The following is a 25,228-nucleotide window of genomic DNA, read 5'->3' on the forward strand; positions in this document are numbered from 1 at the left end:
ATTTTTATTTATTGTTGAGTGTAAGAGTTCTTTAGGTATTTTGGATAATAGTGCATTATCAGATATTTTGCAAATATTTTCTTTTGCAAAAATTTTCCGTTTCTTTGTTTTCTCTCTCTCTCTTTTTTTTTTTTTTTCGTCTCTGACTTTTAGGGCCACACTCGCAGCATATGGAGGTTCTCAGGCTCGGAGTCCAATTGGAGCTGTAGACACCAGCCTATTCCACAGCCCCAGCAATGAGGGATCCAAGCCATATTTGCAATGCCGGATCTTTAACCCACTGAGCGAGGCCGGGGATCAAGCCCGCGACCTCATGGATGCTGGTCAGGTTCATTAACCACTGAGCCACGATGGGAACTCCTCTTTGTTCTCTTGACAATGACTTTCATAGAGCATAAAAATTTAATTTTAATGAAACTCAGTTTATAAATTATTTCTTTTAAAGTACAGTTTCCATGTATTACCCCCTGCCCACCCCAGTTTCTCCTAGTTATTAAGATTTTACATGAGTCGGAATATATTTGTAACAATTGATGAGGCAACATTGTTACAACATGGTTATTATTAATAACTAAAGTTCATAGTTTACAATAAGGTTCACTCTTTCTGTTGTGCAGTCTATGAGAATTGACAAATTTATAATATGTACACACCATTTACAGTATCATACAGAATAGAAATATCTCTTGCTCTATCTATTCATTCCTTCCTCCCTTCCCTGAATACCTGGAAACCTCTGATTTTGTACTGTCTACATGGTTTTGCCTTTTATATAATATTACATAGTTAAATCATACAGCATATAATGTTTTCAGGTTCACTTATTCCTATAGTGGAATTTGTATATCATTATTCAACAATATTTAGGATAAAGCATATTTCCTAGATGTCTTAATATACTTGAGAAAAATATACCTGGAACACATAATCATACATATATTTATTTTAAATGGACAAGCATATTTTTGAAATGTTTTCATTAATAAAACAAGAAATCTGGCCACCTAATTCAGGTGAAATTAAGTAAAAGTCAAATGAAGACAAATAGGGAGTTCCCATCGTGGCTCAGTGGTTAACAAACCCAGCTAGTATCCATGAGGATGTGGGTTCAATCCCTGGCCTCACTGAGCAGGTTAAGGATCCCGAGTTGCCATGAGCTGTGGCGTGAGTTGCAGACGTGGCTCAGATCCCTCGTTGCTGTGGCTGTGGTGTAGGCCTGCAGCTATAGCTCCAATTTGACCCCTAGCCTGGGAACCTCCTTGTGCCATAGTTGTGGCCCTAAAAAGACAAAAAAAATAAAAAAGAAGAAGAAAAAGACAAATACAAGTCAAACAAAGCCATTGTTAGGTGCCAAGGTGATGGATAGTTAGTAAGAGATAAAGAAGGGAATAAAATTATAATTTTATTAGTAAAAGATAAAGAAGGGAATAAAAATATAATTTAAAGAATAACAGTACAGTTCTTCCTAATCCTAAAAACAGATCTTTGAGTCATAGAAAGAAGGAAAAGACCTAGGAGCCTGTCTTCTCCTATTTCCTAATTAAGTCAAAGAACTTGGAATTTAGAACAATTTGATAAAGCCACACACTAGAAAGGAGTGGAGTTTGATATAGAATTCAGGTTCCTGAGGTGGCAATATTTTCTTTCTACTGAACCTGGTGATAGTAAACTTTGGACTATCAACTAGCTTTGTGGGGATAGTTTTGGTAATTTTGGGTCAGTTCTAGATTGGGATCTGAGAAGTTATTAGAAGCTGTTGATGGTGTTGTCTTTGCCTAGCAGGGATTTATTATAAGCCCTTTACTCAATAAAATCAGGGTGGGATATGGTCTGATAATGAGATTTATATGTTCTAACTCTCCTCTAACTATAGTTTGTGACCTCTATAGGGTAAAACTCTCTATGATTCCCAAATTAACTTTGCAATGTTTACCAGGGCCCCCGTTTTTAAATAATTGTTCTCCAGCGTTGTACAACTGCTGAACATTTCCATGAAATTCTCAGATGGTTTTAGTTCAGCCTTTTAGCCTCACTCTAAGCAGTCTAATAGACATCAAATGATTTGAAGGAAATTCTGCGCAGGGTCCAAGTTTCACTTTTCTTCACTACCTTTTCTTTGGTATATTGGTCCCTCTAGGCCTAGCTGCTTTGACAAGCCTGGAATTTAACTTCTGTTCTCCAAGGACCATAGATTACAGAAATCATTGTTGCCCTCTCTACAACTTATCCATTCTCTTCTAGCTTTTTAACCTTAGTGTCTTATTTTGAGCTGCTTAATTTGACAAAAGCTTTGAAAGTAAGTGAACAGAGATTACTCATGTGTTATCACTCCTTCCAGCATCTTGGCCCTGCAATTCTAACTGCCTTGATATATGTTACCCCTCTTCACACTGATTAGGATTGCTATTACATTAAAATACAAGGCAAAATCAAACAAAATAGCAAGTGCTGGTGAAGATGTAGAGAAATTGGAAACTTGTGCACTGCTGATGGGGATGTCAGATGGTATACATTGTGAAAAACAGTATGGAGCTACTCAGAAAATTAAATATCAAATTCTAAAAATAAAATAATTATTAGTGGATCCAGTAACTCCACTTCTGAGTATATATCCAAAAGAACTGAAAATGGTGTCTCTAAGGGATATTTGTACATGTATGTTCGTATTCTTAATGGCCAAAATGTGGACACCCTAAGTTTCCATCAGTGGATGAGTGGATGAAGAAGATGTGGCATATGTTTACAAGAACATTGTTGAAAGTAAAGGGAGAAATTCTGACACACACTACAAGGATGAATTTTGAAGATAATTTGTTAAGTAAAATAAGTCAGACATGGGAGGACAGATATTGCATGATTTTACTTACATGGAACACTTAGAGCTGTCAAATTTAAAGAGAAAGTAGAATAGTGGCTACCATGGGATGGGGAGGGGTATTGGGAAGGTATTATTATTGAATGAGTTTAGAGTTTCAGCTGGGGATGATAAAAATTTCTGGTGATGTGCAGTGGTGATGGTTACACAACCATGGAATGTATGCCACTGAACGGTATAATTAAAGTGAACAATGAGTTTTAAGGCATTGTAGTAAATACTTGAATGAAAGAAAAATAGTTGTTAAGGAAATGGGAAAAGGAATAGGTAACATTATGGAAATGTTTGTGAAAACAATAAACTGTTGTTGTTATTAGGTCATAATTTACCAGAGTATGGTTTGGAACATGAAAGACATTTTCAGGTTGTTTATTTTTGGACACTGATAAAAAAAAATTTGCTTTATAGAAAGATTAGGACATCAACAATTTTAAAAATGGTTTTAATTGGATACATTAATGATAATGAGAACATTTAAGAAACTGATATAGGCAGAAAGTGAACAATAAAACAAATTAAAACAATAGCAATGATAGACAAAAAGGGAGAGAGGAAATTGGCCATTCTACAGCAGATTCTATTTTAAGTTCAGATGCAGAAGATTGAGATAATTATATCTGTCTATTTATGAAATATTGTCATTATTACATCATTGGGCCATAGAAATTCTCTCATTGTTTGCTGTTTATTGTTTATCCATTTATCTATTCTTTCATGCTTTTTATTTATATATATATATACATTTTCACTCCTGCTATTGTCCTTTCTTTGTAGTCAATCACTGTATTATTTTTGGTGAATCTCTGTGTTCTGACAAATAGATTTCATCTGTTATGCAAACATTTTTGATTTATATAAATATATTCTACTTCTTACTTTTTAAATGTTCTAACTACTGTTGCCAGTGTGCATTTACTCATTTACTGCACATGGCTGCATGATATTCTGTGATGTACACACCATATATTTTGCTAATCCACTTTTTGCAAAGTAGATGCTTAGATTGTATCCAAGTACCAACACACACTCACAGAGAGTGTGTGCCTGCCAGGCACACAAAGACACTTACACAAGCCTTTATTCCACATATTCAAAGGACACGGCAACTGAATCATTGGGTGGAAGAAAAAGAAAACGTTGACCATGATTCTGAATCTGTCCTAAAGCTAGAAACAAGATAGATAGTGAAATCATCATCTGCAATAACTCCTAAACCAATATCCAACTAAGCATAATATTCTATCTCTCAAAATTTTCCAAATGTACATTTTTAAGAATTTGAAAAACTGCAATTATAAGTGGACATTTTCAAAATTTTGATTTTACATTCATGTAGAAATGTCCCTTCTCCAGCATCCAGATAGGTGGAAACTAACCTAGATCTGCTTTAAAGTCTGGACCTGGAGTTCTCCTGTGGCACAGTGTGTTAAAGAGCCAGCATTGTCAGTGCAGCAGCTTGAGCCACTGCTCTGGCACAGGTTTGACCCCCAGCCCAGTAACTTCCACATGCCATGTGTATGGCAAAACAAACAAAGTCTGGACTAGAGTTGTAAAATTACTATTATTTGCAAACAATTATTTTAAGTAAGTTTTGATAAATGAATTACCACAGAAGAAAAATTGTAGTGCAAGCATTAAAGATGAAAGAGCTTTCCTGGCGATGATGGTACCTTAATAAAATACTCTCTGAAAAAAAAATCATATGTTTAAATTGTCAATATGAATATCATCTTATTCTAATTTTCTTGTCACTTGGAAAAAATAATAATGTACTGATTTCTGTAATATAGATTATAGTTCCATTTCTTTTATAGCATCAGCCTTACCTTGGCCTTAAGTTTTAATTTAATTTTTAATTTAATTTTAGTTTAAAAAATATCATGGGGTTGGTTGCATTTTGATTAAAGTATTTCCCAATAATCTAGATAATAACATTATATCAAGAAAGCAGGGTTGCGCAGAGAAAAGAGAGAAGTCAAAATGTGATGCAGAGGAATGGCAGCCTTGACTAACCCCACAGGAAGTTTTGGAGCTAGAATAATAACCCTTAGAATTGTCTCTTTATAGCCTCACATTGATCCGTCAGTCATGTAGGTCATCCCAGGAGCCAGTAGAGGGGTATGATTTTGGAAAAAAAAGGCTCTTTGCAGTAAGATATTTCCTAACAAGACTGAAAGTTAAAGGTCTTCTGCCATAGTCCCAGTAGGTCATTGGGCAAGACCTTCATTAAAGTAAGACCTGACTTTTGCAGGACCTAGTGACTAACCTGGTGGCATAACTAACATCCACATTTCTGAGGAATCTCAAGCTAAGGCATCTGTGCTTGTGTATTTATTGTCAAAATTCAGCAAAAGAGGTCAATAGATTCTGGTTAAAAATTGGCTCATGACAAAAATTTGGCAAGGAATCATGACTTGTTCATCACTATCTCAATTGTTGCTAGGTTGTCTAAGAGTAAAAGGACTCCACTTTTGGCTAAGTTGCTAGTTGCATACAGGTTACATAACTTTATCCGTGTGTGTGTGTGTGTGTGTGTGTGTGTGTGTGTGTGTGTATGCGTGTGTGTGTGTGTATGTGTGTTAAAATGAGAAGAGTAATGTGTCTGTTTTACAGGTTTGTTGTGATGAGGTACTGTTGGCTCCATATTTGCTAAATTGCTCTATGAACTCAGCTATTAGGATTAATTCCATAGTTAGAGTAGAAGTTAAAAATGTCTTGGGAGTACCCGCTGTGGTGTAATGGAATTGGTAGTTCTCCACAGGTTCAGTCCCCTGCTGGGCACAGGTCTAGTATTGCTGCAGCTGCGGTATAGATCGTATAGATCGCATCTGTGGCTCAGATTTAATCCCTGGTCCAGGAACTCCGTATACTCTGGGGCCAAAAAGAAAATACATAATTAAAGATGTTGTCTTGGGAGTTTGGAAGGGCCTTACTATGAAGACTACCTATGTAGAGTTACCACACTCTAAGGTCTTATCCTTAGTCTATAGGTCCAGAAATGTGATTTTGTTCAAGGCAAGAAGTGATTCTCCTTTTAGTAAGTAAATTATCCTTATAGGAACTGATATATATATATATATATAAAAACCAGAGGTGTGCTCAGCATTGCCTCTGTTTCTCACTTCTTATTGATGAGAAGATAAATCTCAGAAGCATCCCAGATTTCTAGCAGTATTCAGCATAGCCTCTCCAGTATTAAAATATAATTGGAAAGCCAAATTATAAATAGAATTTAGTGACACTATCCATAGGCTCTTAATAAATATTTGTGGAGAAATGGCAACTTTTAATTCTTTCGTCACCTATTTTTGGTCCTTCATGCTAAACAATGCACCTCTTTTTAAGTAGGTCTTACTTCAGAGTTAATAAAATGTGAGTAATTAGACCAGTATTTCCTCAGTGTCTTCAAAGGGACACTATTCCATCTATTCCAAAACATGGGTGAGTGAGTGGGGAACCCTTTGGATGAATGTTTGGGGAAATCAGTACTAGACAAAGTAAAGTATTTCTCTCCAGATTTCTCAGAGTGTTGAGTATGCTAATATGGATTATAAATCTCGAGTGGGAATATACCATGCAATTGTTTCCTAAATTATGTGAAAATTGAACTCTTTTTTTTGCCTCCACTGGGCTTAATATAATTCCGATATTCTATTAAGCATGTTTGGCAAAGACAGACACACTAAAAGTGAAGCTTTAGGCTTTCTACTCTTGTTGACACAGGTTAAAGTATAGATGCTTTTCAGTCACCCGTTTACAGATGACAATCTTTAGGATATATAGTGTAATTATTAATTATTTATTTATTATTTTTCTTAGGTCAAATGCTTGAGGTTCTTTACAGCTGTTGCCATTTACCATTAGGAAATATTGGAGTTCTGTCGTGGCGCAGTGGTTAATGAACCCAATCTGATCCATGAGGTTGTGGGTTCGATCCCTGGCCTTGCTCAGTGGGTTAAGGATCCAGTGTTGCCGTGAGCTGTGGTGTAGGCCGCAGATGTGGCTCGGATCTGGCGTTGCTGTGGCTCTGGCATAGGCTGGTGGCTACAGCTCTGATTAGACCCCTAGCCTGGGAACCTCTATATGCCGCGGGTGCGGCCCTAGAAAAGACCAAAACAAAAAAAAAAAAAAGAAATATGATTTGTTTATAACATGATGGGTTTTCCCTACAGTACTCTTCATTAACAAGTCTCTGTATTTGACACATCCTCAGGGTGGAACCAGAGCATCATGTTAAATGGAACAATGATGCTGTTTTCATGCACATTTGAGGTTGTACCATATGATTAAAATTAGATTATTAGCTTGAACCACAACAATATTTTATTTTCCTGAAAGCGATTTCAAAAGTTGTCCTGTAAGAAAACACTTTTTCAAGAATGTTGAGCATAAAATGCTTATGTATTCAAAATGTTTTAATTCTATTGAAGTTATCATCTATTTTTCCATTATCTTAAGTAAACCTGACCAGTATCCATGAGGATGTGAGTTCAATCCCTGGCCTTGTTCAGTGGGTTAAGGATCTGGCATTGCCGTGAGCTATGGATCTGAGCCACGTTCACAGACGTGGCTCAGATCCTGCATTGCTGCGACGGTGGCATAAGCCAGTGGCTGCAGCTCCTATTCGACTCCTAGCCTGGGAACTTCCATGTGCCACTGGTGTGGCCCTAAAAAGACAAAAAAATAAAAAACAAAAAACAAGATTTTTTCAAGTATATGACTTTTTTTCTTTTATTTACGTGTATTTTTTTTCTATTGTACAACATGGTGACCCATTTACACTTATATGTATGCATTACTTTTGCTGACATTACATGTTCCATCGTAAGTGACTACACAGAGTTCCCAGTGCTACACAGCAGGATTCCATTGCTAATTCATCCCAAAGGCAACATTCTGCATCTATTTACCCCAAGCTCCCAGTCCCTCCCACTTCTTCCCCACTTAGCAGCAAATCCCCCTCCCCCTTGGCAATCATGGACTTCAATTTATTTTTTTTTTGTTTTTTGCTTTTTTGTCAAAGATCTAAAATCTGCTGATCAATTAAATTATTAGACATTTAATGACCACATGCTTTATAAAAACCACTATTGGATCGACCATGCTAGAAGAGGGACTAAGTAAGTTAATAAATAGATAAATACATAAACAAGATTATGTGATTATTATAGGATAAAAATGTATACATAGCTAAAATTAGAAGCTGGAATTGCCACTGCGGCTCAGCGGGTTACGAACTAGAATCCATGAGAAGGCAGGTTTGATCCCTGGCCTCCATCAGTGGGTTAAGGATCTAGCATTGCTATGAGCTATGGTGTAGGTCGCAGACCCGGCTTGGATCCGGGATTGCTGTGGCTGTGGTGTAGGCTAGCAGCTGCAGTTCCAATTTGACCCCTAGCCTTGGAACTTCCATATGCTGCAGAAGAAACCCACGAAAGAAGAAGCAGAGTGTGATTTATTTTACATCATACCCATAAAGAGTAAAGAGAAACATTTTAGACTAAGATAATAACTATGGATTTCTTTGGGCTGAGATGCGAATGAGGGTTAAAAGTAATAAGTCGAGATGCGAATGAAGATCCCTTCAAGAAATTAAATACTTGAGTTAAAAAAATGTAAATGGCTGAGTAATATTCCATTGTGTATCTGTGCCACATTTTCTTTATCTATTCATCTATCATTGGGCATTTAGGTGCTTCTATAGCTTGACTATTATTGTAAACAGTGCTACAACAAACTTTTAGCTGTAAAGCAAATGTTACTAGGATGTGACATAGAATATAGAGTCAATAATACTGTAACTACTTTGCCTAATGACAAAAAATTTAAATTATTTTAATAAAATGTTCATGATCGTTAAAACTATTGAGTATTTCTACATAAATTAGGTATGATTTTAAGGTCTTTATATCTTCATACCATCCTTGTAATAAATGCATATCATAAATTTGGTTATTATTCCTTTTACTAATGACAAAATTAAGGTGCAAGAGAATAGTTAATTTGTTCAAACTTACACAGGATGAAGGTGGTGAGGCCAAGGTTGGGACCTAGGCCATAGATGCATTCAATTCTATTATATCTGGTGTTTTGGCAATGTCCTTAGCAGCAAATCCAGAAATTATTTTCTCCCTTTTGGATGATGAAGGGACCAGGAATATAGAGAATCAGAAAGTTATAGGACAGTAGGAATAAATTCACTTTCCAATGCTCCTGCAGAAGGGAACCCAGATTAATTTCATCATCTCATAATTTATTAGTGGACTTTGTACATGAACATAAGCATCAGGCTGATAATATACTTAATATCTATGATATTAAGTATATTATTTTATACATTTTATAAATGTATTTTATATATTTTATGCATGTAGATAATATAGAAACTTGAAAATGCATTTTTTGACACAAAAAAAGAGGGGCTAATAGACACGGTGGAGCAAGTTTAGATTCACAACACAACTCTATCATTAACTGTTCTGCATTGATACAGGGGAATTCCATTTCATCTATTTTAAATGGAATGCAATTATCAACATATTCTCAAATTGTATGTTATGTAGAAAATATAAGAAGAAAACTGAGCTTAAAATTAAAATGTTTTCAAAATTAAATAGGCATGTAGCATATCTGATGTCACATTTAACTTAACTTCAAAAGTCCAGGTCTTTTCTTCTTTAACCATCTTATAAAAACATTTTTTAAGATTAATATTGAACTTGGAATTCTTTCATGATAGAATTTTTTTTCTATTTCCCTGAAATCATCTGAGAGTTGCATTAGACGTTTTCAAAACAACTCCATTGGGAACTCCTCAGAACACACCCTTTCAGGCAGGCATTTGAAAATACGCATGGTCAGTCACTGTGTGATTTTTAGTCAATAAAATCCCTGTGATGCAAACTAACATTTTTAAAGCTACACATCACTTTATATGCACTAATATTCTTGGCTCTCTGCTTCTGCCACCACTGCTCAGGTGCTCTTTAGGCTACATTATGTCTGCACATTTTCTCACTTTCAAGATCTCAATATTTGAGGTGCCATTTTCTGATGATAAATTTTCTTAACATCTCTCATATTTCTTGACTCCTGTTAAACTTAATCATTAATTTATTATCTGCTTCTACTCTTTACCTTGTGCTATTTTTGCAATTCAGTATTGCTGTTCTGGCTTTAGGTGTCTCTACTCAACAAGAAAAAGGAGTCGTCAGCCATTTGAGGGACATCATTTTTTGTTACTTTAGAATGCCACATCCCTCTGGCTTTTTGCCATTCCCATCTAGTAAATCCTCAGTTTTGAATCTCTCTCATCATTCATTCTGCCTCTTTCTGTTGCATAATGTTGCAAAAATAATTAAGGTCAGTGAATAAGTGACCCTGTAACTAATGTCTATATCAGAGGCATTTTTCAATTTTGAAAGAAGGTATAATAAAACTGGTATAAATGAGCTCTGTCTCAGCGAAACAAAAGTTGGCTTCTTTTCCCATCCCTTGTCTTCAGCAAAGCTTAAAATTTTAATATTTTAAAAAAAATTTTGGTCAGTTTCCTGTTAGGCATTTCTGGTGTCAGCTTTAAGTTCAAGCCTCAAAAAGTGAATTTCTCCATCTCATCTCAAGTTTAACTCAACCAGAATCAATTACACTTTCCTTCCATAAGAAGACTGAGATTATACCACCTCAAAATCTTACTCTCTCTTTTTAGTTCCTTTGTCTTAAAAATTCCTTCAACTCTTACCCCAAATTCTATTCATTGTTCTACTATTTCACTGGCTTTCTTTTGAGTTCAGAACAGAGGGTAGAAGATGGAGCCATCATCATCTCTTGACTTTCCTCTTCTACTGATCACAGCCTCCCAGAATGTAGAAAATATATCTTTCTAACCCTCAGACCTAGTCATTATCTCAGAGTTTCTCTTTGGTTTTATATACAGGTTTTTTTTTTTTTTTCCACATGGGACTTGTTCACCACCATGATGGATTCAAGCAAGACTTAAGCAACTGTCATTCCCCAGCCCACTTTCCACAGATGTGTTAGTTGATGGATAAAATTCTGAATTTTTCCAGTGATACTGCAAAGGTTGAAAATCCAAAGCTGAATTTATTTATGCTGTTGAGCCAACAAATTTCACTATTCCAGTTGTAAAAATAACTACCTATCCTTATAGAGTCATAGTTGTGAAACCTTGGGCTAATTATGAATGGCCCTCTGTCCAATATCTCTAGATAAAATTAGCTACTAGGTCTGGTACATTGCTCTCCCCCCTCTCTCTTCACATCTAAGTTATGCATTATTACTGACCCTCTGTCCGTTAGCTTCACATACTACTTCTACCAGATTAATCTTTTATTGGCCACACCCATGGCGTATGGAAGTTCCTGGGCCAGGGATCAAACCCAAGATCCTTAACCCACTGCTCTCACTCAATCCACTGCACCAGCCTGGGAATCAAACCTGCCTTTGTCATAGACAATATCTTCCATGAGAAATGGTTTACTGTCTTATCAGATTTGAAATCTCCTTTCTTTAATTCCCATTAGTGCTCTGTTCTTACTATTTGTATTTTTCATCTCATAAATATTATTTGTTTACTGTTTTATCCTCCTCATTTTCTAAAGAAGAGGATATGTGCTTTACCCATGGTTAGAATACTGGAACACCATGCTTACTTATGCTTAGTCAATCAGTAATTGCTTGTACAAATGTGAATATTTTTTTTTATGGCCATACCCATGACATATGGAAGTTCCTGATCCAGAGAGGGAATCCAAGCCACAGCTGTGACCAATGCCACTGAATCCTTTAACCCACTGCACAGGGCCAGGGATCAAACTCACACCTCCACAGCTACCAGAACTGCTGCAGTCAGATTCTTAACCCCCTGTGCTGCAGTGGGAACTCCAAAACATGACTATTTGATCATGGTAGAAATGTGTGTACAACTGTCATTTTTAAATATTATTAGATCTCTCTACAAAGTTATTTTCAGTAGTCAGGTGGCAAGTATCATTTTACCTAATAAAATTAAAATAATTAATGCATGAAGAAAGTACAAGATTTATTCACAGATGAATCCTAGTTTCTGTTAGAACTAGAAGAAGATACCAGGTCCTTTATAATCCTCTTTTTCTGTTCATTTTAAGCAGAGCCCACTAATGTGCATGCAAACTGCTGCAACCATTCGTTAAGTAGATTCAACCCCTCATTTTCCTTAAATCATCACTAATTTGAGCTTACTGTTTTCTCAATTTAGGCCTAAGAAAATTCTGGCCAGTTATTCATTCTCTAATTAACCTAAAAGTGAACTATATTTCATTGCTTGTAGGATGGTATGGGAAATCTGAGAGTCACCAAGAAGGGAATCCGACTTGAAGGTATATCTGAGTTTCTACTTCCATTGTATGTGAAAGAAATTCATTCCCGAAAGGTATGTGATATTGGCTTTGGCTTACTGTAAAAGATAATTTAGAGGTTATGTTTTAGCTTGGAGCAGAAGGACAGAACCCCCTTATCTCTTCATTATGCATTTAGTTACGTTAAGCTAAAGACTTATTTGAAGAAATCAAAATAATGTAATAATTGGAAAATCATTGGAGAAGGTTAGTTTCAAAATGACAAATCAGAGAGCCATTTTGAATTAAACTTCAGTGTTGCTTTTGTTAGTCTGTAAAATATGCCCCTCTGTTTTCAGTGGACTCTAAAAACCCACAGTTATATTAATTCCAAAAGGGGCATTTGATACAGTTTGAGTAGTTTTTATAAGAACTTCGATTTGAATAAATGATTTTAATCCAAAATATTATACATCTTTTCAGCTTTACTGGACATGCATTTCCTAAAGAGATTGCCAAAAGACAGCACAGAAATTAAATTTATTTATGGATGTGCATTATTTAAAACCAGTAAGAATATTACTTCCTTCAAATGTGTGTATGCATGTGTGTGTGTGTGCTATATTTGTTTTTTCACTGAGCAGCATGCTAAAAATCAAGACTATAGCTTAGACATTGTTCATTTTGGCTTAAGTGGGTTATTTCTCAGAAGGTAGTAAATATTCTTTGGTACATCAAAATCCTATTAGACTCTTTCAAATCTAATAGACTCTCCCCTGAGATATGTTTGTATGTGTGAAAATAAATTTAGTAAAATGGAAAAACTAGAAAACTTGTTATATAAAATATGGAAAGATTATTAACCTTATTTCATAAATATTAAAGTATATTTTAGACTAAACTATTGTTTTAATATTACCAGTATATTAGCAAATGAGTTATGTAATAAGCCAAATTTTTATAATTTGCTATATTTTCCTTAAATATCAACATGAACACAGAACAAAGGATTATTTTTCATAAAAATTCTAATTAGGATAATTATATTAGGTTTAAATTTTATTTTGTTATGTGTGAATCTGCTGAGCTTCCTAATATACGATATTGACTACTACTCTGGGTACTGTAACACTTTTACTAAGATTCCTTTCTGGATTCTAGTGAGAGAAAAATAACACAACAGGCATATGGATGAACACCTAACCTTACATGATTAAACTATCAAAACTCATCAACTTTTAAAAATTTGCTTGGAATTTTTATTTGATTTTTGTCAGGAAAACTAAAAAAATAGTATCCTTATATGTATTAGCATCTTCCCTCTGATTGGAAGTCATCAGTCTTTTCCTGATTCCTTCTTATCTTTGGCACTACTAAACAGTTTTATATTTGATGAAATGAAAATTTAAACAAGAAAGGCAATATAGGACTTAACATAGGAAGAAGAAGAGAGTCGTCATAGACAGGAACCTCTTTGAAAATGAGTCCTATTGATAAGTCCTGGGACAACCTCTTCAAAACCATTTTAGAGCATTTTAGAGCAGCTGGAAATAGAGTTTAGAGAAGCATTCTGAAGCGCTCTGCCAGGAGGAGGGTCATGGTATTTACCTTCCCGGGGGGAACATGTTTGAAAGCAGAGCAACAGGTGTAAAAGAGGAGCCTCCTGAGAAACTAACATGTATGTTCACTTCATCTATGGACCGAGTAAGAACGAATTCACTGATTTTACAGCATAAAGTGTGAGGTGGTGTCAGATGGGTTTTCTAACTTTTGTCCCTGGGAAAGTTCACAAGCATTTCTAAAACCCACTATATTCGTTGAAATCTATATGTTCCCTTTCACATCCCCAGTCCAGTCGCTTCTTTTCCTCTCATTGTTTGCCCTTCAGTAACTGTGAAGGGGGAGCACAGCCAGGGACGTGGGAGCACGTCCCATCAGCAGTCAGACAGGAAGTTTGGTTTCAGAAGAGAAAAAGTAGACTCATTTACTCCTTGAAAATGTCTCTACCCAGACAGCACACAAATAAATATTTAAAATAGAGAAAAATATGTATCTTTTATAAACAGTCCTCACATTAGGATTCTCTTGTCCAAGAAGGCACACTGTTGTTTTTTCTCTGTTATAAAGCCTATTTGCTGTTTTAAAAAGCAAGCCACAATTTTCCTGAGCCTTAGTTTTCTCATCAATAAGGTGCGTTTGGTAGAAACTTATCTAAATATTTAATTCTCAGGGTAAGAAAGGACACAAAAAATTTCATGGAGTCCCACTGTGCCACAGTGTGTCAGGAATCCAGCATTGCCACAGCTGTGGTGCAGGTTATAGTTGCGGCTTGGATTCGATCCCTGGCCGGGGGACTTCTATATGCAGCAGATAGGGCCAGAAAAAGAAAAGGAAAGAAAGAACACACAAATTTCGGTAATACTAGCAGAGATGAGACTTTACATTATTTTTAGTAATTCTATTATACATTTCAGTCTTTCAATACATTTTCATGTATTCAAAATTTTTTTATGATAAAATATCAAATTTCCTCTATAAGGAAATCTATCAAATTCAAAAGATAACTACAAAGATTCAATTAAACTGAGAAAAACAGTAGTGTAACAACAACTTCTATTTATGCAGATTTTTTTCCTGCAATTTTGATTTGTGTGTGTGTGTGTGTGTTTTCCTGCATTAATGCCAGTGGGTTGCCATCTTTATATCTAGGCAATATGCCACTCTGAAATAAAGAATTTTCCAATTTAAAATTATTTTCTGGAATTCCTCTCCTGGCCCAGCAGAAAGAAATCTGACTAGTATCCATGAGGATGCTGGTTTGATCCCTGGCCTCTCTCAGTGGCTCAGTGGGTTAGGGATCCGGCATTGCCATGAGCTGTGGTGACAGACAGGCTTGGATCTTGGGTTGCTGTGGCTGTGGTGTAGGCTTCAGCTGCAGTTCTGATTTGACCCCTAGCCCAGGAACCTCTGTATGCTACAGGTGAGGCCATAAAAAGAATATATATATATATATATTACTAAAAAAAAATGTTTCTCGAAGTCTTATGATTTCAGAGTGCTAGGGTGGATATATTATCTACTTTCACTGATTCTTACCAAAAAAAAAATGCATCATGAGTCCTTTATGACTACTTTAAGTGTTATCTAACTTCTAATTTCATCTGATATTAGCTAAACACCTCTAATATTTTTCTGTTCAAAAATTCTAGGTTAAAGTGGTACCTCACCACTCCCTATTCTAGCATCCTAAATGACAGATTGCATGACGGGCAAATGACTACCAGATAATTCTAAATCTAGTAACTTTGTAGCAAAGAGGTTTGCATTTTTTTTTAGGATTTCTGTGTTAGCAGAACTGTGAGCAAGGTTCTAATATCCCTTTACTTCTAGTCATTTCACTTGACTTCAAAGCTGTGATGCTGAGTTCTTGATAACAACCCAGTTTTTCATGTCCTGTGTTTAATTCTTTATAGAGTTCAGACTGAACGCCATGGGGACAGGCAAGTTCAGAAATCATCTTTCCTGGTTAAACAGCATGATAATCTCCTGACCCTGTGTCCTTCAGCTGTCTTAGCAAATCTCTACGCAGGTTTCTTTCTCCCTTGCAAACCAATTCATACAAATAGATACCTGCAAGCTTCTGTAATCATTTTATTATTATCATTCTTATTATCACTTTACATTCAGATGCTTAGCACTGTGAGGTTTATTATTTACTGTAGTGTCTTTATTCCAGCTAAAATACATGTACATACACATATATGCAAATTATCACAAAATCTGAGTGTAAAGTCAGAAAAAAATTAACATGGTGATCATCATGACATTTGTACAAATAGATAAATATATACATGTACTTACTTTTATAATTAGTATATTATACATAATTAAATAGAAGAAAGATAAATTGAAATAAATTGAAAAGAATTGCTGACCTTAAATACGTCTTCACCACAAGAATTTTTTTTCTAAACTCGTTTTCATGGTTAAGAATAAAAGATTATAAATATCATTAATAAGCTAGATGCATTAGCTTCATGTTTTAATTTCAGACAATGTTCATTAACTCCCTACAGTGCGATTTGAGGTGATTAGCTTCTCTCCAATTTGTCCTCACTGCTCTTCATTTTCAGGATTTTTTTGATAATTACATTATTTTAACTTTTTCAGAGTTCATGGTATTTACATTCTGTCCTGCAATTTGAATTGCCTTTGCACTTTGGTCTTAATTCTGCATGTGGCTCGCTGCCTTTCTCACCCCAGTCCTCCTTTTATTATGGATCCTCCAAAACTGAAATCATTGTTCTATTCAAATTATTCCTTCCATACAAGTATTTCATTATTTATTAGTTTGTTTGCTAATCCTTGAAATATTTTATGCTAAAAGTATCTGACAATTATCTCTATTGTTTTCTGGAATTTTTTTTCTTTTGTAGTTTCAAGGTTTATTTACGCATGTACATTGCCACCAGCTTCAAATACATACTTTTTTAATTAAAGTATAGTTGATTTAAAATGTTTCTTCAGGAGGAGTTCCTGTCATGGCGCATGGGAAATGAATCTGACTGGGAACCATGAGATTACGGGTTCGATCTATGGCCTCGCTCAGTGGTTTAAGGATCTGGCATTGCCACGAGCTGTGGTGTAGGTCACAGATGCGGCTCGGATCTGGCATTGCTGTGGCTCTGCCGTAGGCCAGCAGCAACAGCTCCGATTATACCCCTAGCCTGGGACCCTCCATATGCCATGGGTGTGGCCCTAAAATGACAAAAGACAAAAAATAAAATAAAATAAAATATTTCTTCAATTTATGTTGTACAACAAAGTGACCCAATCACACACAGTTCTCTGTGCTGTACAGTAGGGCCCTGTTGCCTATCCATTCCAAATATACTAGTTTGCATCCAAAAACCCAAACTGACCATCCATCCCTCTCGCTCCCCTCTCCCCCCGGGAACCACAAGCTTGCTTTCCTTGTCCATGATCGGTTTCTGGTTTGTAGATGGAATCATCTGTGCCATATTTTAGATTCCACAAATAAGTGATATATTATAGTATTTGTCTTTTTCTTTCTGACTTATTTCACTTAGCATGAGAATCTCTAGTTCCATCCATGTTGCTGCTAATGGCATTGGTTTATCTCTTTTATGTCTGAGTAGTGTTCCATTGTATATATGTACCACATCATCTTAATCCATGCATCTGTCAGTGGACATTTAGGTTGTTTCCATATCTTGGCTATTGTAAATATTGCTGCAATGAATATTATTAATAGTTTACCCTTTCTTCTGTTAGCTCATTGCTTTATTAATCCAAGCACTGCATATTCCCATAAAAAGTCTCAGCACTTTTCTCCTGCTGATGACAAGCATGTTCTGCCTGGATGCCTGATACATTTTCACCATTTCAGTTCTTTCCTTTCAGGGATTTTTTCTGCATTATATCACTCAATATCTTTCAGTTTCACTTGTTGAGGCCTTCAAAGGAAGCAATAATTCTTATGTTGGATCTTCTTTATCCTCCAAAGCTATCATAATTTCTCTTATTATTTTAAACTTTGTGTATTTCCTCTGAATGCAAGTTATTAACTAGAGTCTTTCATCTATGTCATTATTTACTTTTTTGTCTATAGGAATTTTGCCCTTGTTATAATCTACATATTTTATATAAAATAATTTCTCTTTGATTCTCAGAATTTGCTTTATATCCACAGTCTTTTAAATCTTTATGGGTTATTTTGTTGTCTTTGAGCTAAGTTTTTATTAAAATCAAAAATGTTAAATACTAAAAGTTAAAGCACTATCCTTACCTTGTTTGACTTATTCCTGATGAGTCACAATTTGAGTTAGAGGAATTACTGACTGGAGACTGTGTTTAACTTGAGAGATTATTGATGGGAAGGGGAAGCTGGACAGTGATGAAATGCCTTTGGCCCACCAGACCTGGACTATGCTAATTCCCTGGGTCTTAGTGACCTCTCTACCTCTGTAGAATTCTGTTCATTCTGTATATGGAATTCTGTCCGCCAGTCCAGTAGCTTTTTCCTGTACTGCTAACTCTACCATTTCTTTCCTCTATCCAGATTAGTTTGGGTTAGAAGTCTCAGAAATATATCAACATTCCTTCTTTTCTTTGGGAATATGGGTGAAAATAGGGCAGGGATACATACTATATGCTACTATGAAATAAACTTTCTTTTCTTGGCTTTCAGTTTTTTCAAGTTTATAGCATAAACTTGTATCTAGAAAGAACTAGCTGTTCCAAGAAATTTTTGATTTTTAAAAGAAATAATAGTAGTTAGATTTGTTAAGTAGTGACAGAGAGTTTTTGAAACTATTCTATATTGATGTGTCATATTAAGTAGGATCCTTCCTTCCTCCCTCCCTCTCTCCTTTTCTTTTCCTTCTTTCCTCCCTTCTTCCTTCCCTACATTCCTTCCTTCCTATTTTCATAACCAATAGCCCCAATACCATAATTTGAATTGTCCATTTTTTCCCATCACTGAATGGAGATACAACTTTTCTCATATTCATAGACTTATTTCTGGCTTTTCTATTTGTTCTATTGATATATTTGTACTAAAACCAAACTGTACCTTTAAAGAATGATTTTAATAACTCTTAGAGTAAGTTCTTTTTTACTGCTATTTTTTAAAACCTTTTGCCCTTTCTGCATTTTCTCTCCCAAATGAACTTAATAATCAGCTGTCAAGTTTCATAAAATTTCCAGTTGGAAACTTAATTATGGTTACATTTAATTTGAGAAAATTGACATCTTTTATAGTTTTGAGTTTTTCTATCTAGGAATATGGCTTCTCTCCTGATTTTTTTTTTTTTTTGAAAACTTACTTTGTGTAGCTCAGGAACATTTCTTAATATTCTTTTTCATATAAGCATGACAAGTTTTTTTGTCAATCACTTTATGGTTCATATTGTGTATGAGAATGGGCTTTCTATTCCTTTTTCTCTTGGCCTTTGTGCTTCTGGAGAAAAGATATTCTTTTTGTTGTTATGAATGTAAGCTGTCCAGTTTCTTGATTTTTTTTCATTTCTATTATATTTCAAATAGTTTTTGTGTCTGTTCAGAGAGATGATGGTTTTTAATACTAGCTAGCATTAAGTGAAGAGTAGATTTCTGAGGTCCAATTCCCGGTTTCAAATCCTGGCTCTGTCACTTAGCAGTTGAGACTAGTTACCTTCTTTAACCTCTCTGTGCCTTAGTTTTATCATCTGCAAAATGAAATTCACAGTAGCTCCTAAGACTTCTAGGGACTAGAGTGTTATTATTGTTATTGTTAGAAGAAAGAAAACAGGTAAAACCTTTAAACAGAATCCAACCCAATAAAGTATTGTTTATTATTTTTAATGAAAGCCAAATATTATTTTAAATGCTTTGCATATTTTAGCTTATTTATCCATGACCATGTGATGAATGTTATGATCAAAGATAGTATATTTTAAAAATAGAACTTAAGGATTTGCTAATACACTGTAAATGGAGTGTGAGAATAAGAGAGAATCTAGTATGATACCAAGGTTTTTTTGGTCTGAGTAGTTGCTACTAGCCAATTTGGGGCAAAGTATGGAGTTGGGGAAGATAATGAACACAATCTTGGAGCTGTGAATTTTGTATATTAGAAGAGCATGCATTTCAAGTTAGCAGGCAGATATCTGAGTGTGGTTTTCATGTTGATGTATAAACTAGAGACACAAATTAGAGCCATTTCTGTATCAATACTAATATATATGTTTATCTATCTAATTTAAATAATGCAACAAATATCACTAGATGAATGTGAATAGACTATTGAATATTGTATATAATCACTATAATGTATTGCTCCAGTATTGAAGAGTTTAGAAAGAAGTGAAAAAACCTACTACAGACTATGAAGGAGAGTTTAGAGAGGTAGGAGAAACCAAGATTATGGTATACTGAAAGAAGAGAAAAGAATGCATTTCTGGGTTGATAGAACGAAAAACTGTTTCTGACAGGTCCAGTGACAAGAAGGCTGAAAATCCATCTTTCTATTATGAGCTTGATTATAGTCTAGTCAGAAATAATTTTTTTTCAATATTTTAGATATCTATGAATGTAATTTTTGTTATTTCTCTTATTAATATATTCACTGAATTCCACAAAAAGATATCTAAATGTCAAAGCAACAACCCTGTGAGGTGAGCAGAGCAGATCATTTTACTGCCATTTTGCAGATACTATACCACAAGACTTAGGAAATTTAAGTGGTATGTCCAAAGTCTGAGGATATAAAAGTGAGCCAGCACTCACATCTTAAGTCACTGCTTCTTCCTCTGTCCACCTCATCTTATAAAAGTGTCTTCTACAGTTGAATCTGTAATTGTAGACCTGCCATTCTAAATAATTAAGGACGGTAAATATTTACAATTTTCTGACGGCTCTGGAAATAATTGGACTTTAAGTTAACACAGAAAAGGTAACACAACATTTGTTCAACAAAGTACTTTTTGATGTTTGTAAACTCAGACATCTTTGGTAGAATCCACTAAAAGCTGAGGAAAATATCTAAATACAAGCACAAGTAAATAAATACATACAATTTTAAGTAGTTTATAGATGCTCCTCATCCATGTGTCCACTGATGAAAACACTGAAACCACCTATGTAACTATTGACTATAGTTTAATAATTCTGTACATTAAGCTTTGCACTTTACAAAGCATTTTTATATGTATTACTATATTTAATCAATATTACTATACCTGAGGAGATATTATTTTCATTTGCATATGACAATTTAGCTGTCTAAAATCATGCAAACAAAAGTCGGTACTGTGACTAAAATTTAAATTCCCCATACTGTTTCATTGCTTTTAAAAAATTCATAAAGTAATAACTATTCCAGGTATAAAGGAAGAATATTTCTTATTTAAGTCTATAGATACTCAATCTGACTTGACCAATGAAACTTTCTTTAAGAAAATTAAAAAATTCCCTTGTGGCTCAGTGGGTTAAGGATCAGTCATTGTCACTACTGCAGCTTGGATCGCTGCTGTGGTGCAGGTTTGAACCCTGGTCTGGGACTTGGGAACTGCCACATGTTGCAGGCATGGTAAAAAAAAAAAAAAAAGAAGAAGAAGAAAATTAAAACCTTCTAGCTATCAGAATATACATTAATTACTGATTAAAACGTGTCTTATTACTTGTCCAAAATTAGAAAATAAATCTTTAATTATCAAATTTTAAAACCTAATTTATCATATTCTCCAAAGTAATATTTTACATTTCTTCAGGAAATTCATATTTCTATTTATTTGTATGGAATAATTTGAACACAATCGACCTTGTTTAGAAATAAGAAAAAAATGCTATTGTAGGAAATCCTCATTAAACTAGGACACAGTTTGATGTTGCTAAATGTATAAGCGTAGGTGAGCTTGGTTGTAGAAATGCAATAATCCACAGAGTTAAAAAAAAAAAAAAAAAGGTAGGGAGGCTATAAAATGAGTCCTGCTTACTGTGTATTTTTTCCTGAGATGATACTCTCATCCTTTCACTAGTGGTGTCTCAGACTCTGCAGAAGTCTTATAAAGACATGAAGATTTCATTACCTCAAATTTAGTTGTTTTTATAAACAAATGTATAAATCAGTTACCTGTAGTGTCCCATCGTCTCTTTCTTCACCAACACACACACACACACACACAGGTACACACTTAGCCCAACACTTACTTCTTTCCCCAGAAATGATATGAGATAATGAGATAGCAAATCTAGAACAAAAGGGAAGCACACATCAACTCAGATTCTCAGACCTTTATATTTTATTATTGCCTTTTTTTTTTTACACAATCTATTGCAGAGAACTTTATATAGGAATAGATTAAGCACGGAGTGAAATTGAGATGCTAATAAATATTACACATCTTCTAATGCTTTACAATCATGTGATAGAGCAGTATAATTCAGTGTTAAGAAGTATCTGCCCTAAGGAGCACAAATAATTGTTTCAAATACCTGTTAATTCATCTTGAATAGTTTCTACTACCAATTATTATGTAATTTCCATATGTTAACTGCCACATGAAAGGCTTGAGATGCATGCTTACCTAATTCTCATAGCAACTCTTCTGAAGTAGACATTATTATAGATGAGAAAAAGCAAGTGGCTCAAAGAAGTTATATAACTTACCTGAATATCACAGCACAGAAGGTGCAGGGCAAGCATCAAATGCAGATCTGTCAGGGTCATATGCCCAGTCCTAAACCACTGCAAAATGTCAGTGAAGGAAATAAGCAGCCTTGTTGGGAAAAGCTGATTTTTTTTTCCCCCAGAATTCTATAAAACATCCTGTACTTTCCCTAAAATATTTTTCTGTAATCCATGTATGGATTTTATTTTTAAATAGGTACTTAAGCCCTTTAAGAATTTTTCTTGCACAAAATAAAAAGAAAAAGAAAAAGAAAAGAAAACCTCATTGTATTGAATGCTACTCTCTAGTAAATGGGATTTTAATGAGGCATCAGTGTTGTTTCTTATAGTGGAGCTAAAGCAAATTGTTCTCCAACTAGTGGATTTCTTCACTACCCTAAAGTTACATATCAGCATGAGTGTGTGGGCTGACTGTTGCTGTGAAGGATGATCTTAGTCATGGTGAAGGAAAGGATTTACTTAACAATTTCAAAGCTCTGGGAGCAGACCTTAACACATATATTAGCTCAGTCTTTTGTGTAATTTTTCAGACATGAAACATAGTAGGAAACAGGTTTTACATTGTAGCATGTGATACACTCTGATTTTTTTCTAATCTAATACATTCTAATAAGGTCAATCTATTATAGTTTATAATTATATATATGTGTGTGTGTGTATACACATACATATACACACATTATTATATGTAAATATATCATAAATATATTAGTATGATTATTTGTATTTGTTGCAACCGATTAAAGTGATTTAATAACTCAAGTTACTCAAGTAACATGTTCGGTGAATTTGCAGATGCAGTGGATTCAAATGTGAGACACTTTATTTGAATTTCAAAGGAAAAAGTACAAAAAGTATAAATTCCATGAAAACAGCAATCTTACGTGGTTTGACTACTGCCTACAATAGTGCCTGACATAAGTGAAAAATTTTAAACTATTTATTATGATATGTGTATGTACAGAAAAATACACACATCTCAGTGAAACTTTTTTTTTTTGTCTTTTTGCTATTTCTTTGGGCCGCTCTCGCGGCATGTGTAGGTTCCCAGGCTAGGGGTCGAATCGAAGCTGTAGCCACTGGCCTACACCACAGCTACAGCAACGCGGGATCCGAGCCGCGTCTGCAACCTACACCACAGCTCAGGGCAACGCCGAATCCTTAACCCACTGAGCAAGGGCAGGGGCCGAACTCGCAACCTCATGGTTCCTAGTCGGATTCATTAACCACTGCGCCACGACGGGAACTCCATCAGTGAAACTTATTAAGAAAATGAATGGTTAGTTTATTCAAGAAATATAAAGTAAAACAGTACAAAAAGCTGTTTGTCAAATTAGACAAAAAGATAGATGACTCTATTACTCTTGATATTTTGTATTTGATTCACAATTTTTACCAGTATAAACACGTTTGGCAAATTAGATAATAGAATGCCTTATATGGAATAAAAAATAGCAGTCATATTCATTTCATACATAAAAAGAGACAAATTAGTTTCACCTGCATTCTCTAAAAAATTTTAAGACAGCAGAAGATCTAACTGAATTTTCAGAGATTTCTGGATTTATTATTCTCCTGCCTGTAAAATTGGCACCATTTACATCCCTTGGTTGGTTCCATATACCAAAAATAACACAAGCTAGACATAGCAGAGTGGTATTTGGACTGCAGAATGATTTGCCTTATGTTTTTCTTGACTGTGGCATTGTTTGACCAAATTGCTCTTATTAGTTTACACATTTTTCTTTTGTATTTTGTAGTTCCTTGTCCTTAGATGTCAGGCCTATGAACTGAGTATGGGAACAATCTTAGAGAAAAGATTTTGCCATTAAGTTGGCTCCTCTACGGTAACTGAATATCTATGGATCAAGTTTGTATGCTTCATATGAAAGCATATGTGCTGGACTTTGAAGAATGATGGGAATTTGGACTCTAAATTAGGTAATTCTTGTGAGCAATGGAATAGTTTATAGAAGACAGTTTTTTTTCAGGAAACACTGAGCGAACAATTTGCTTTGATTGAGGAATCCTGTAAGGTAACAGTCTCAAATCCAGGGAAGCATATCCCTGTGGGTATTCCAGGTCTTTTCAAGGTGAACCAAGGTGTGCAGATCTGTTCCAGACTTTCACATTTCAAGTGTGCTTGTTCCTAAGTTTGATCAGTCCAGGAAAGACCCTGAAGCTGCTACTTTTCATTTTCCAACTTCTCTACCACTACTGCTTCCACTATTTTTCAAAAGTAATATATAACTGTCATCAGTCTTTTTTTTACATTAAAAATATATTGCTCAGGACATAAGTTTTTTTTTTTTTTTGAAACCATGATTATTGTATTTATTTTATTTTTTCATTTATAATGATTTTTATTTTTTCCATTATAGCTGGTTTACAGTGTTCTATCAATTTTCTACTGTACAGCAAAGTGACCCAGTTACACAGACATGTATACATTCTTTTTTCTCACATTATCATACTCCATCATAAGTGACTAGACATAGTTCCCAGTGCTATACAGCAGGATTTCATTGCTTATCCATTCCAAAGGCAAATGTTTGCCTCTATTAAGCCCAAATTAAATGGGAGAGGAGGATCTGGCTAAACAAAGTGGGAGTAAGAGGATACACTGCACATGAATTAAATGTAAAAATATTAGATAGATTAGATAGATAGATAGATAGATAGATAGATGATAGATAGATAGATAGATGATAGATAGATGTAAAAGGTAGAGACAGGAGAGTACCAGCGGCTGTTTAAGAACTATTGAAGCAGCAGTGTATCCCGCCAGGATTGTGGATGGCAAAATCCTCTCTCTGTCTTAGAATTATA

At 34.9% G+C, this 25,228-nt stretch overlaps 1 protein-coding gene across 1 annotated transcript in view; it reads left to right on the plus strand.

Moving 5' to 3' along the window:
* The window catches only part of SGCZ (sarcoglycan zeta), a 1,009,275-nt gene that overhangs the window by 819,152 nt on the left and 164,895 nt on the right, over positions 1 to 25,228 (plus strand). Inside the window, exon 3 of the mRNA XM_047770388.1 lies at positions 12,201 to 12,302. Within this exon, the coding sequence (XP_047626344.1) occupies positions 12,201 to 12,302 (102 nt within the window). The remainder of the gene's footprint in view (positions 1 to 12,200; positions 12,303 to 25,228) is intronic.

Source organism: Phacochoerus africanus, chromosome 3 (assembly GCF_016906955.1).
Source record: "Phacochoerus africanus isolate WHEZ1 chromosome 3, ROS_Pafr_v1, whole genome shotgun sequence".
NCBI classification, from domain to species: Eukaryota; Metazoa; Chordata; class Mammalia; order Artiodactyla; family Suidae; genus Phacochoerus; species Phacochoerus africanus.